The 14755-nt window shown below is 40.3% G+C and overlaps 1 protein-coding gene across 1 annotated transcript in view; it reads left to right on the top strand.

The window, feature by feature from the left end:
• DGKQ (diacylglycerol kinase theta) overlaps positions 1-14755 on the top strand; it is an 89070-nt gene that overhangs the window by 61263 nt on the left and 13052 nt on the right. The window contains 6 exon segments of the mRNA XM_030237475.2: positions 516-572; positions 575-630; positions 8234-8385; positions 9745-9893; positions 10468-10649; positions 12117-12217. Of these exon segments, the coding sequence (XP_030093335.2) occupies positions 516-572; positions 575-630; positions 8234-8385; positions 9745-9893; positions 10468-10649; positions 12117-12217 (697 nt within the window).

Raw genomic sequence — 14755 nt, 5'->3', positions numbered from 1 at the left:
CCCCAACTTCTCCATTCAGAACCTAAGCCAACATAAAGATGTAAACTTGATTAGCAGCTCAAATATTTGCTTGCAGTAATTCTTGTTGAGATATTGTTAATGAACAGAACTAATGGATTTTTAATAATTGGATACAAAATGAAACCTGATACCTCTGTAACTTGTACATGATGAGAACAGAATGTTAGTAATGATAAAGAGTATGCAAATAGGGCCTATCCCTGAAGCTCAAAGAAATCTTTAAATATGCATTAGTTCTGTGCTGCAGTTCTGGTCTTCAAGTTGCTTTGCTTTTACAAAAATCTGAGGGCAAGGAGGAAGTGTTATGTTAAAAACATAAGACAATGTGTTATGTTAAAAACATAACACAATTCAACTGATAACAAATGACTGCAGAATAAGTTTTGCTGAATAATGTCCTCAGTAAACTGAGTAAACTTTTGCTGTAGCATGAGACCTATTTTCTAATAGTAATAATAGAAAATATAAAAAGTAGTTCTGATGCCTCTTTACAGGTGCTGTTGTACTCCAAATTTCATGTTTTTCTGAAGCTGAAAGAATATATATGCTAGTTAAGATACTGTTGTCAATGACAAGCCTCTGAATGCTGTGGTGATTCCTGCAGTTATGGTAAGAGACAGGTTTGAATTTAAAAAATGTCTTTAAAAGAAAAATTACTGCCTTAAAACTCTTTCTGCTAGAACTAAATGAAAATACGTTTTATTCAAATAGGCCATACTATAAGTAGTGTTACAAAAAATACCAACTTCAGAGCCTGTACTTTATGTATATGATATATTCAGTGAGTTAAGTAGCTTGTCCTGTTATTGTTCAATTGTCAATCTACAGCTGCCTAACAGTACAACTATAAAGAGGAGGAAAATTATTTTTTTTCTCTTTGTTTCTTTCAATTTTCAAAACTTTCAGTTTCAGCTGGTATGTCTTAAAATACTTACAAAACTTAGGTATGGAAGCTAAATGTGTTTCCTCATTAACCGTGAGGTAAAACACGTCTGATTATTTTCACAGTGATATTATCTTCATTTCCCCCATGCTGTAGCCGAGGCAGTTTGACCTTGTTTACTCCTTGAGGATCTCAGAAGAACATAGTCTTCTGAAAGACTTAGTGCAAAAGTCCTTTCACAAATTCAAGCCTGATTCTGATTTATTCTTGTTGATACAATCACTTTTGTGTGAATCAGTTTGTTTAATAATAGGTTTCATGTTAATAAAGTGAGTCAATGTGAGAAGAGGAAAATGATTAACTGAGTGAAGTGATATTTTTAACCAGGATTGTGTAGGTTCTGTTCAAAAAAGAGTGTTGCCGTAGTTACACAACACCTCAGCAGAAAGTATCTTGCAATTACTATCTTTCTGGAACTGCACTATGGCAAGCAATGTGTGAGTCCTGGTTTGACTTCTTGGAAGGTCACAGAAGGCCAAAAAAGTTACATTTTTAGTGGGAATTATGAAACAACTTTATAAAGGAGGGTTTCAAGTTCAGTGGCCATAGTTGCTTACTCGCATACCTGCTTTCACTGTTCAGAAATGAGTCTTATACTTGTCAAGACTTTCTGACGGCAAAGTTGTGGTTTTTATATGAGTAAATACTAGTGGTAGTGCTCACATGCAATTGGCAAAATCAAAAGTTACACCCCCTCCTAAAAAACTGAAAGCCTTGTTCTTATATGCATATAGGAATTAGATTTTGTGAAATCCTCAGAAATCAAGGCCCTCTTGTCCAAATTAGGTTTCAGAGTGCCTGTTGGGAGAAATAGAAAGCTGAATGAATTTTTGGATAGTTGTTTAAGGTGTATTTTAGGCAAATGCATTATGAGCCTATATTTGTTGTCTGCGGTGTGAAGTTGAACTCCATTCTGTTGATTATATATGTTTGTTTTTCTGACACTGGATATGTTTGAAGAGAACTTCTTGATGCCAGGAAAATGTGGACATTGCTATCTCTTATCTGATGAAAGATGTTTTTTGGAAACTCCAGTTCAGGGGACTGCTATGGATTAATTTCTAATACGTAAGCAGGAGAGAGGGGCTGGACACCAGCACAAGCATTGTGTTTCCATTTCAGCATGTGTTGTTTATATTTGGTCATCTCGCTGAAAGGAGCCAAGAGTTAGTTTAAATGATACTTCAAGTGTTGTTTTCTGTATGATCATCCACCCAGCTCATATCATTCACTAATTACCCAGGGCAGACTAATGGCTGATCACCACCTTTTCTTTGGGTAGCAGTTGAACTGGATGATCTTCTGCTGTACTTTCCAGCCCAGACTATCTTTTTAGCCTATGATAAAATTAGTCTTTGTTTATATGTGTGTTGATTTAAATACAGTACCAGGAAATACACAGGAACTGACACAATACTAAATTTACACCATGTTTGACATTTCTTTTTTGAGTGAAATACAAAGAAATTGGGAATGAAGGGCTAATGATTTTTCCAAATTACCAGTGAAATTAAAGAAAAACCCAACCAACAAAAAAACAACAAACCAAAATATCCCTTCTTAAAAGGCACAGAAGTATTGGTGGTTAGCAGGTTGCTGGTCTTATTTTTCTGAGGTGAAATTTGATTACTCAGTGTCTGACATCCTGTCTAAGGAGGAGACATGGTTCTAGTCTGGCATGCTCAGGTCTACCCAAAGCAATTCACCCTCTTATTCCCATTACTGAGGAGTCTGAGTGCAGAATCAGTTTGCATAAGCTGCTGATTAGAAAGTTAAGCAGTTAGTGTTATCAGACATGTTGATCTGTTATGCTCTTTCAGGCCTTTAGGAATTTAATCAAACACTTTTTCATCTCACAATATACAAATAAATGAAAATACTCTCTTCACTGGAGTGTGAAAAAAAAAGTGCAGTATATTATAGAGCTGCTGTGTGTAAGGAACTGCGGGGACAGTTTGGTTTCACTCTTTGGTATCAATTCAAGGTGAAAGACATTGCAGGACTAAATCTTTCAATTCAGAACTAATTTAACAGAACTTGTTTTGTGGAACAGGCAAGCAAGGAAGTCAGCAGACAGTTGTATGAGGCCAAAGTCACCACAGGTTTTTGTGGCTTTATCACGAATGCCTTTTACTAGTAGAGTGCCCGCTGATACACTGTGTTTAGATTTGTTAAGAGTAGCAGGAAAATATGTAAAAGGTTTCCAAAGAGATGAAGTTTTCCATTTCATTCATTCTACCAAATCCTTACACAAATATTTACATCTTAAAAGCATTGTAGTTAAATGAGCATTTTAGCCAAAACATGAGTGGTTGCTTTTCACCCTTCTGAAAGGGTTGTCAACTTTTTCACCCTTTGCTGGAAGGGTTTTTGAGGAGTGGAATGGACTGCCCTGGGAAGCAGCGGGGTCACCAATCCCTGGAGGTGTTCAAGAAGTGACTGGACATGGCACTTAGTGCTGTGGTCTAGTCAACAGGTGGTATTCAGTCAAAGGTTGGAATTGATGATGTTACAGCTCTTTTTCCAACTTTTATGATTCTGTGATTCTTCCATTTCTGCAATATAGAGGCTTGGGGGTTGACCAAGCTACTGCTCCAGTAGTGTTGTGACACCTTGCACATAATTTCTCACCAGATAATGAGTCCTTTCTGGCCAGGGTGGAGAAAATTTTGTGCTTGGGGCATTGTGAGTCCTTGCACATGGAAGATGCTGCTGGCAGCCATTTGCAAATGTTGAATTCTATTTGTCAGAGATAAGTAGAAGGAAGATGTGCCCAGGAAGATGTGCTGTGGCTGTCGCACTAGTAGGGCTGGTGGCACAGAATGCCTTGTTCTGCTTTGTTGTGAGATGTGATTACACAGTAGAGTCAATGGAAAGGGGATTAGCATGGGTAATAAACATCTAGCCCCAGTTTAAAGCCGTGTTGTGCTACTCCTGACAAATTAAGCAATTCACAGTGACTGTCAGAGTGTCTAAGTCACACAGCCTCCTTCAGCTGTCTGTAAGAAAGGAGCAATAAATTCCTTCCTGAATGCCAGCCAACACAAAACCCTTCTGCAGATTTCACTTCTCGAGCACAGCACTGAAGCCAGGGCTAAGGGGGAAGGGAGTCCTCGGGCTGTGAGTCACATACTCTCTTCTGCCCAGTAACAAACTCACTCCTCTGTCCCCAGCGGGGTTTTTTTAACAACTGTGCAGCATTAGAGTGCTACCCTTGTGGCTCTGTAATGTAACAAAGACAGTGCTCTTGAGAAAGCACAGCACCCTGCTCTACTGTACAAACTGTCAAGATTTTTTACTTCTTACCAAAAAATAATTGTTTTCTGGTATTGCTCAGAAAATTGAAATGGCTGGAAATAAATTTATGTATTTAAAAAGCCGGCCTTTATCTGGGGATTTAGCAGTGTTTCTTACTCCTTTAAAGTTAATGAAGAGTTGTGATGGGAAGCAAGTTCACTGTAAGGACAAGCACTTTCTGAAATCTTTTTATTCTAAATAGCTGTATCTAAATGGGTTTACTTAGGAATTCACATTGGAAGTTACCTTAACAAAGGTGGGTTTGAGTAGTAGGACTATTCACTTTACACTAGATTTTTTTAATTAGCTCCAGGCATTCGCTGTAGCTGCTTGTGAATCTTAGGAGCATTCAGGGTATATATTTAACCGGTTTGGGGGATTTTAAGTGCAGTATTGACACTTGATAAGAAATACAGTTTGGCAGTTTACAATAGAAACTGTAAATATGTATTTGCAAGAATTTATGTTACTTGGGTAAGATCTCAGACAACTTCACAAAACACAGCTGTGCTTTTGAACGCCTTAGAGTGTACCATGTCTCAGAAATAGTTGTGATTCCCTTATGTTGCTTTTGAATTATTTCAGTTACTTGGTTTTAAACCCAGTGCATTAGAACGTGCCTCTAAAAGCAAGTAATGTAAAACATGTGTTTAGCATGTCACTTCTAAATGTCCCAAACCAGTAATTTTAGAAACTGATTTCCTGAAGAAGAGAAGATAATGAAATGTTCTTGTTACATTCAAGTAGGGTATTTGTTAGACTCCAGAGCTGGGCTGGTTTCTTTGCTCTTTTTCAAAAAAGTTTTTGTTACTTCGAGCTGCAGAACTTTGAATCTTTTTCTTTTTATTATCCTGTTAACCGCCTTTTTTAAACCCCACAAGTCTCCAGGCATTATACCAAGCCTGAGGTTTCAGGTTGCTGGCATTATTCAGAAAACTGAAATGGCTGGAGATAAATTTATGTATTTAAAAAGCTCTGAAGAGGAAGAAATGGGAAGTGGACAGGAGAGAGGGTAGGGCAGAGTCTGTTACTTGTGGGATTTAACCCCATACAGCACTACAGGCTGGGCAGAGTGGCTGGAAAGCATCCCAGCACAAAAGGGCATGCTGGTCAACATCTGGCTGAACATGAGTCAGGAGTGTGCCCAGGTGGCCTTCTGGGCATCCTGGCCTGTAACAGCAATAGTGTGGCCAGCAGGAGCAGGGCAGTGATTGTCCCCCTGCACTTGGCACTGGTGAGGCCACACCCTGTGTTCTGTGTCCAGTTCTGGGCCCCTCACTTCAAAAAGGGCATTGAGGTGCTGGGGTGTGTCCAGAGAAGGGAACAAGGCTCACAAAAGGACCCGAAAACAACCCCAGCTAGTCTTATGAGAACTAGTCTTATGAGAACTAGCTGGGGTTGTTTAGTCTCCAGAAGAGGAGGCTCAGGGCTGACTCCATTGCTCTCTAAAACTCCCTGAGAGTGTAGTGAGGTGGGGATCAGTCTCCCCGGCTGTGCCTGCAGTGAGAGGACAAGAGGAAATGGCCTTAATCTGAAAAATTCAGATGGGAGATTCAGATTAGATATTAGGGAAAAAAATTATCACTGTTGGGGTGATCAGGCATTGGAAAAGGTTGCCCAGGGAGGTCACCATTCCTGCAGGTGTTTAAGAGGCATTTGGATCTGGGGCTGGTGATGTGGTTGAGTGTTTTAGGTGTTATGATGGCAGTGCTGGGTGTGTGGTTGGACTCGATGATCCGAAAGTTTTCTTCCAAGCTTGATGATTCTGTGATTATCAAAGGGCTATTCTAAGTGGGGTGTGGCAGATGATGGTGCAGGAACTGATAGAGTAACAAGATGGCCTTTGCTTCTGAAAACACCACATCTTTGCTTACTCTTCCATTAATGCTTGAATGGCTCAAGGGGACGAAATCCACTTGTCTCTTTGGGATGTGTGGATTCTTGTGTTGTTGACTTAATACCCAAAGAATTCCTTTTGTGATAGTGACATGCATTATGTTCCATAGACTTCCTTTGTTGCCTTCAAATATCCTTTCCATGTGCTTAACATAAATGAATAAATTACCCTTGTTATGTGTTGGGCATGCTTTGAGTAAATGCTTCCCCATTTCCAATAAGCCCTGAATGCAGAGGCCAAAGGTGTTTTGATTTCAGTTGTCAGTTTAGCAGGTGAAGGTGGTTCCTTTGGCCAGAGCTGTGTGCGCAGCTTTCAGCGTTTTTATCATCAACCTACTTGTTTTCTCTGCAGTGGAACCTTTCCAGTAAAATAAAATATTGATGTTCTTTTGGCTGTTTGTCTCCCAAAACATCCCTTGTTTGGCTCATTTATTTTTCAAGAAAACAGATATATTTTCAAACTGAATGTCTTGTAGAATCTGAAGGATGAGTAAAGAAGGGGTCAGTGTGTGCCTGCTTCACCAGCTTTTATATCTGCTTAGTGTTCCTCTTCTCAATGTGTTTTCTCTTTATCAAGAGACAGGTCACACTGGATGGCAGAGCGCATTTCTAATGCAGACAGTGTTAGAGGAGAAGGATTTTTATATGTTTGTCAGCATCTTGACACATCTGGCAGGGTGTGACTTGCAGAGGATTAGCACCCAGCTCTTCTAAGAACGGAAAATTAGAAGAAATCTCCCAAGTACTGTGAAGACCCAAACAATTATTTGTTTGTAAAGTGCCTAAATCAGGTCACAGGTGTGGGGTGTCTCAATGTCTGACTCCATTTTTCTTCCCCACAAACATAACTCATAAATTTGACCCGATTTCTCTGTTGTTCACCTCAGATCGTGGTCTCTGGTGGTTGCTCACAGGCAGCAGCTGAAGGCTCTCTGGGTGCCGCCTCCTCCCGTCTGGAGCTGTTGGTATCTCTCCACATGCTTGCACGCTGCAGTCATGCTGCTGCCTCACTGACCCCTGAATCATTCTTGTCTAAATTGACTTATATTTAGCACTGCTGTTCTGTTCCCTGAATCCATCCGGTCAGCTGCGTGACAAATTGCTGTTCCCTGAATGCTGTCCAGTTTGTAAATAACAATTATCACAATTTAGGGACCATGGCAAACATTGCTGTTTAGAGGTGCAGTTGTTGAAATGTCCAATGGACTTTTCTGGCATGTACCTCCACCCCAGCCTTGTGGCAGGATGGATGAAGGTGTGCTGGTGATTTCTAATCTTTCTAGAAGTACTTAGAAATCATTTTACAGAACTATTTATGGGCAGACAGGCTAGGTGAACACTAGTCCCAAGGTGCATCTGTTGGCTGGAAGTTTTGATCTCCAGTAAGGCTGCGGATATTGTTCCTATGCCATCCATGGAATGCCCTAGGAAATCACACCTCTGCCATGTCCAGTGGCTTCCTTTGCAGTTTCTGGAGGCTTTGAGAGTTCTTCCAGCAGCAGTTTCAATAAGTTGTAAGATACTGGCGTAAGTAAATCCTCACGATGAAAAAGCTTCGCTTACGTATTTTTAAAAGAAGCTTTCAGCTTCTAATTTCATGGGGAGAAGTACACCACCATCTGCCCCAGACATCTTCATTTTTAAATGCTTTGTCCTTGTAAATTGACATGCAGTCTAAGTCAACCACGAAACTAAAGAAAGATTTTTTCAGTTGGTTTGGGGAGAAGTTCTCGCTTTTCAAGGAAACTGTTTTAATTGTACAGAACTCTTATCCCTCATGCTGTTCTTTGGCCAGACTGTTTACTGAAAATGCATAGGAAGGGCTACTTAAAATGCCCTTTTTTTCTAATGTTGGACTCAATTGTGTACTTGGAGTCGGTTAAGGAGCCTTAAATTCCTAGGGAAGCAAGATCAGCAGCTAACCTGTCCATTGGCTGGACATTGAATCTTTTTATTTATAGAATCTGGATTTTTTAGTAGGCATCAATGAAACATCAGCTAATATTTCTGAGACGCAGTAGTAATTTTCCTGCCTTTTCGTGGCATTGACTTATCCTTTTTCTTGACTTCTTTCAGGCTTCCAAGATACCACAGAATTGTTGCCCACTTCTTGTATTTGTGAATCCAAAAAGTGGTGGTCTAAAAGGTCGGGATCTTCTGTACAGTTTTAGAAAGTTGTTGAACCCACATCAAGTCTTTGAACTTACCAATGGGGGCCCACTTCCTGGGTAAGTCATCATGTTTTTTTGTTTTTTTTTTAATTTACATTGTTTTGTTGTTTTTAAAAAGGGTAGATTCACTTAATTTGAAGCTCTGAATTTCTTCTGTTCTGTGCCTGAAGATCAGGGCAGTGGAGCACTTCCTTCTGACTGTTTTTCCTGTGAGAACATATTTAAACTTTAGAATTATCTGACGAAAAGAGAATAGAGTAGTTCCTAATGTATATGCTTCGGTCAAATCTCGCAGAGTCTGGCCCTGGGAAAGCCATATGCACTTTACAGTAGCACATGTTTAATAATTATTGAAAATAAATAGATTTTATAATTGAATGGAGATGGAAAGAGAAATGCAACATTTCCTGATGAGGGTGGATTTTTGCTTTTATTTCTGCTGATGTTTCATGGGAACTACCAGGAAAGTATAATAAAATTTTCTATTTTGACTCTTGAAACTTGGCCACAGTTGCAGAATTAACAGGGTTTTCCTGATCACAGCTGCAACATTTCTACAAGGAACAGAACATAATGTGCTTGTAGGAAGACAGGAACTGATGACTTGATTTAATGAACTCCACTTTGTTACAACTTCATAAAACCGAAAGTGATGGCTGTAGCCTATTCCTCATTCCTTCACTACTACTTTAATAAAAAACTTGCCATTACAAGACCTCCAGAACAAAAGCTTTGTGGGAAAAATGCAGCTTATGTAGGAGACAAGATAAACAAGCTACACAAACTAATTTTTCTGTCAGAACTGTATAATTCTGTTTTCTTTTTAATACACTTCGAGCTGCAACTTCAGTAACCAGCTCATTTTGTTTTGGCTCTGGAATCTTTCTGTAGCTTTATGGCAAAATGCTCCCACTTGTTCATTGCTTCTTGTGCAATGGGAAATAACAATTCTTTTCCATGGTATGTTGTTTTGTAGGATGAAAAGCCACAAAAGGTAAGCATCACCAGGAAAACAGTACTATTAAGAAGAAAATGTACTGTAATACCTATGACTAAGTACAAAAACGCCACCCATAATCAACATCTCCTCTAGGATTTAGAGAGTTACAGATGTTCACATTGATATTATGACTAGCTAGGTCTCTGTGCCCTTGAAAAAGGAAGTGATTAACCATTTAGTTCTGTTTGTAAAGAATCTTAGAGGAATATGGTTTTTCACCCTTTTTAAAATCATCTTTATCTACAACCTCATATTTTTCTATTCACTTTGTTGAATTTGATCCAGAAACTGATGGTAAAGGGGCATGGGCAAAAATGCAATAATACTGTGTTATTTTAAATAGCATATTGGGACTTTGCATTTCCTATGTTCCCTTGTAACTTTTCTTTTTCCCTGTGCTTCGCTTCACAATGGAGGTTTCACACGTTCTCCAAAGTCCCCTCCTTCCGAGTACTGGTGTGCGGAGGGGACGGCACGGTTGGCTGGGTCCTTGGTGCCCTCGAGGAGATCAGGCACAAGCTGGTGTGCTCAGAGCCCTCAGTTGCCATCTTACCTTTAGGAACAGGTGAGAATCACAGCAAGAACAGAAGCTGAGCACAGAAGCCCTCTGGAAAGTTTTATCTTTATCAGTCTGACACAACTCAGTTTTACAGCTGAAATGCCACAAGATTCAGTTCTAGCTGATGCTGGGAAGTAATTACAGTATCAGCTTTTTAATGAAATGTCAGTCATGCTTTCAGAAAAACAGCATCAGGAGAAACAAGCAGCAGGAATGTTGACATGTGCGTGGGTGAGTGGGCAGTAGCTGGGAGGGCAAAATACCCTCCTCCTGACAACCACAGGTGCATCAGCCGTTGCTGTAAGACAGCAAACTCAGTTGCTTCCTGAGTTGTGTCTCAACTCCACAACAGGTTTTTCTACCACTTTTTGTGGAAATGCTCCGGTGTGTCTGTATGCAATGGTAAGCACAACACAGCTTAGATTTTTTTTTGGGGGGGGGGGCTAGTTAAGTCTTCCTTCCAAACAAATGAATTCTATTACTTGATTGGAGCACCTTAGGGCAGTGTGATTTGTAAAACAGGGCTGATGCACTGATTATGAAACACAGTCACATTTTGGTGTTCTTCACTGTTGCCCAGGTAATGACCTGGGGAGAGTCTTGCGCTGGGGAGCTGGCTACAGTGGGGAGGACCCGTACTCCATTTTGGTTTCTGTGGATGAGGCAGATGATGTTCTTATGGATCGCTGGACTATCCTTTTGGATGCAGAAGAGCCAGCTGAAGGTGCAGAAAATGGCATTGCGGAACCTGAGCCTCCCAAGGTGAGCTGGGCACCATTTGGGTGTGATTCTTAGGAGCTGTTGCTCTAGTGAAAATCACAAGGAGGATGGGTATTAACACAGTTTAATTTTTACTGCTCACTTTCTTTGTGCTTGGGCCTTACTGAGCTGTTTGCTAGTGAATACAGCACACATCTGGACATAGTCTTTGGGTCCTGGCAGGGCTGGTTGACTGCACACCATCTTTTCTGGGTGTTTAGCAAAAAGCATCTGATAGAGGATTAATGAAAAGATTCATATGGTGATGGCATTCTTATTTGCTTCAGCTGGAAAAAAAATTATTTCTCAAATAAGAAAAGGCTTTTGAAGAAATGCCAAAACACTTGTAAAACTGGAGTGTCGACCAAAAAACACTCCCTTCCCCAAGAGGCACTCTCATCTTTTCTTTCACAGTTATAGAAATTACTAGGAATTGCTAGCATATACAGGAAGTAATTCCTTCCATCATCTTACTGCTATTGTGTGTCTGTATATGTGCCATCTCTTATTTGCTCTTTTTTTTTTTTTTTTTTTGAGTGAAAGTCCTCTCACTTGGTTCATAAGAACTTGTTTCTGTTTAGGAAAATAAAAACGTTGATTGTAGATGGTGCTTTTGGTGCTCTATGTGAATCCTGGTTCTGTCTCTTTTCAAATGAAAGGAAGAAATTGGACAAGGGGCTTGCAAAAAAAAAAAAAAAAAAAAAAGGAAGGAAATTATAACAATGGTAGCAATTGTCCAAGATTTTTTACTGGTCACTGGAAAATCCTAGGCATTATGAGTCAGTTGGAGGATTTAAGATGCTCAGGTTCCAGCTATTTTTCACTTGGTGGAGACAGGGGCTTTTTTTTCCCATCTGCTTTTTAAAGGTGAAGGATGGGAGAGTAAGGCCTAGGATAAAAAGGTTATGGAATGAACTGGCATGCAAAGAAAGATTTAATGGAAGAAGTGGTTGAAATCTGTAGAAACTTGAGGTTGGCATATAGGGAGCTAATTAAAATGCAGCTGAGTAGGTTCATTCATCTGGTGTAAGCTGGTCACCTTCCAAAGTAAGTAAGAGTGTCTTCCCAATGATGTAGTATAAATCCATGGCTGATGCCAAAAATAATTGTGGCATTAGTGTTCAGCATCTTGTGAAGTTATTGTGTAGAATTGCATTGAGAGGTTGAGTTGGTTTTATTTCTGCATTTGTTTTTATTTCTGCCTTATTGTGCTTGTTATTTTAATTAAAATATCAATTTTTGAAGTTTTTGATACTTTGGAAATAATGACTAAAATGTCAACAGTTGTTCATGCAGCTTTATTTTTAGTGCAGTGTTTCTGGAAAATGTTTTCCAGAATCTGTCAAGATGCAAGTGACTTGGAAGAATCATCTGCAAAGCTTGCTTTTGTTGAAAAACTTTGGAAGATCTTCATTTTTCATTTATAAATGTAAGCAGGAAATTATACCTTTTTTTTTTCCTTTTGGTCAGATTGTACAGATGAACAATTACTGTGGTCTTGGCATTGATGCAGAGTTGAGCTTGGACTTTCATCATGCCAGAGAAGAAGAACCAGGGAAATTTAATAGCAGGTAATCTTGGGGAAACTAGGTATGAAGGTGAATTCTGTGGAATTGCATTACTTCTAATTTGCAAATGATAATCTTAAATGCTACAGGTATGCACTAATATTGCTTGTGGCAGAGCTGGGACCAGGAGGAGTTAAGCTAGCCAGGAAGTGATAGAGACAAAATTCCTTTGTTTTGTTTGTTTGGGGTTTTTTTCCTCTACCAAGAGAGCACCAAAGCAGTTTTTGGAAGCCATGTCATTGTTATTCAGTATTCTTAGTTGCCAATAACTGCATTGTTGAGTTTAGTGAAAATTTGAGATAGTGGAAATATCTCTTGCTCAAAGCCTTTAGCAAGAGTGAGGGCAGTGCATGAGCAATAAGCACTGTTCAGAAGTGTTCAGAACTTCCACTGTACCTTTTCTTGTTTTGCCTGGTGCTGTTGCAGCACCTGCATGCTGGTATTAAGGATAAAAAAACGCTCTGTATCTCAAGTGAGAATGTATAGGTGGCTCCTGGTACATAAGTTGCTGTTAGCCACTGGTTTGCATTTTCAATACACTTGACTGAAAGCATCATAGGCAGTAAAATCAGGTAATAAGTTTGTGTGCAGCAGTGTCCGTTCTAGTAGGTGAAACTTTTCTAGATGGACTTGGGCAGTTAATATAATGTACAAGATATGTTCATTTTTTCTTCAAAATATACTACTCCATATTTGCAAAGCTGCAGCATGTCAAAATATGCATCCTCTTCTTACTGCATTTAAGGGATAAACTCTGATTGCTATTGCCCTGTGTGCTTTTCATCCCTGTTATCTTCATCTCGGTCATTTCCACAGTGCAGTGGACAATCTCTTGGTATCATTCTTGCAGAGTGACTTGAAGGACTTGTGGGAAAGAAGAGAATTAATTTTTTTCCCAAATCTAAAGGGCTATATACTTCTGAAAAGAAAACATGAAATAAGGAATTGAGGTACATTTTTGCAGAAGCCAAAAGCTTGTGCATGCTAACAGTGCTGACACATGATATTTGCCTTTGAATGCCTGTGAGAATTGGGGTTGAGTGCTGTTCTGAAGCAAGACCTTAAACTGATAAATGTCCCAAAAGCTGTGTGCTCTCTGGCCTCACTCAGTAGAGTCTCTTTTTATGCTCTGGACTGTTTACTTTTAGCTAGCAGCTCAAAGTGCAGTGATAACACCCCTGCAGGAATCAACACTGATCTTGCATTGAGGGGCAGATAAAAGTAGTGTATATTGTGACAGTGATGGTCTTTGCATTGGTGAGTGCTAAACTATATGAGGATTTTTCACGGTGTAAAATTTAATCACAGGGCACCTGCCTTCATTCACGGAATCACAGAGTGGGTCAGGTTGGAGGAGATTACAGTGGTCATCTTCTCCAGCCTCCCTGCTCAAGCAGGGTCATCCCAGAGTACTTGGTACAGAATTGCATTCCAGATGCTTCTTGAATATCTCCAGTGAGGGAGACTCCACACCCTCTCTGGACAATCTGCTCCAGTGCTCAGTTACCCACACAGTAAAGAAATTGTTCCTCACGTTCAGGTTGAACTTCTGTGCATCAGTTTCTGCTCATTGCCTCTTGTCCTTGCTTGCTGCCTGGCTCTGTCTTCTCGACACTGTCCCTTCAGATACTTATAGACATTGAAAGGTTCCCTCTCTTCTTGAGGCCGAACAGGCCCAACTCCCTCAGCCTTTCCTGGTTTAAGAGATGCTCCAGTCCCTTAATCATCTTTGTTGCCCTCCGCTGGACCCACTCCATGTCTCTCTTGTACTGAGGAGCCCAAAACTGGACACAGACTGAAGATGTACCTCACCAGGGCTGAGCAGAGGGGTAGGATCACCTCCCTCGACCTGCAGGTGATGCGCTTCCTAGTGCACCCAGGATCCAGTTGGCCTCTTGGCCCCCAGGACACATGGACGTGGAAAGCTTGTGGTTCACCAGGATCCCCCAGGTCCTTCTCCTCAGAGCTGCCTTCCAGCAGATTGCCCGGAGCCTGTGCTGGTTCATGGGATTATTTCTTCTAGGTGCAGGACTCTCCCTTTGCTCTTTGTTGAATTTCAGATTGTTTCTCATTTGCCCATCTCTCCAGCCTGCCAAGGTCTCTCTGAACAGCTGCAGAGCTGTCTGGGGTATCAAGCAGTCCTCACAGATTTGTGTTGTCAGTGAACTTGTTGAGGAGGCATCTGGCTCTCCATCCAAGTCATTCCCAGGGGATCCTGGAGCAATCTTTAGGATTGCATACTACAGAAGAGATCACATCTTACTTGTACCATCCAAAATGTCAGGAGATTGCTGTGGCAAGCAGTTTCCTAAATGCAAGGTTTGGGAGAATATTTTGTGTAATTTAATGCAAATTTGTATTTCTTTTACAACTGTTTCTGCAGTTAGGGCACTATGAAGTGTTCTTTCAGTTTCTGAAGGCTTCCTTCTTCATGCAACAAAAATTAATACTTCTTGGGGATATTGCAAGTGTTGTGTTACCTACTGATATTCCAGTATTTTCCAGTTGTATCCAAATTAGACAAAAGCTGTCTTAGCACAG

Source organism: Serinus canaria, chromosome Z (genome assembly GCF_022539315.1).
Source record: "Serinus canaria isolate serCan28SL12 chromosome Z, serCan2020, whole genome shotgun sequence".
Classification (NCBI taxonomy): Eukaryota; Metazoa; Chordata; class Aves; order Passeriformes; family Fringillidae; genus Serinus; species Serinus canaria.
Note: the sequence above shows the minus strand (reverse complement) of the source record. Positions and strands in the feature narration are given on the sequence as shown.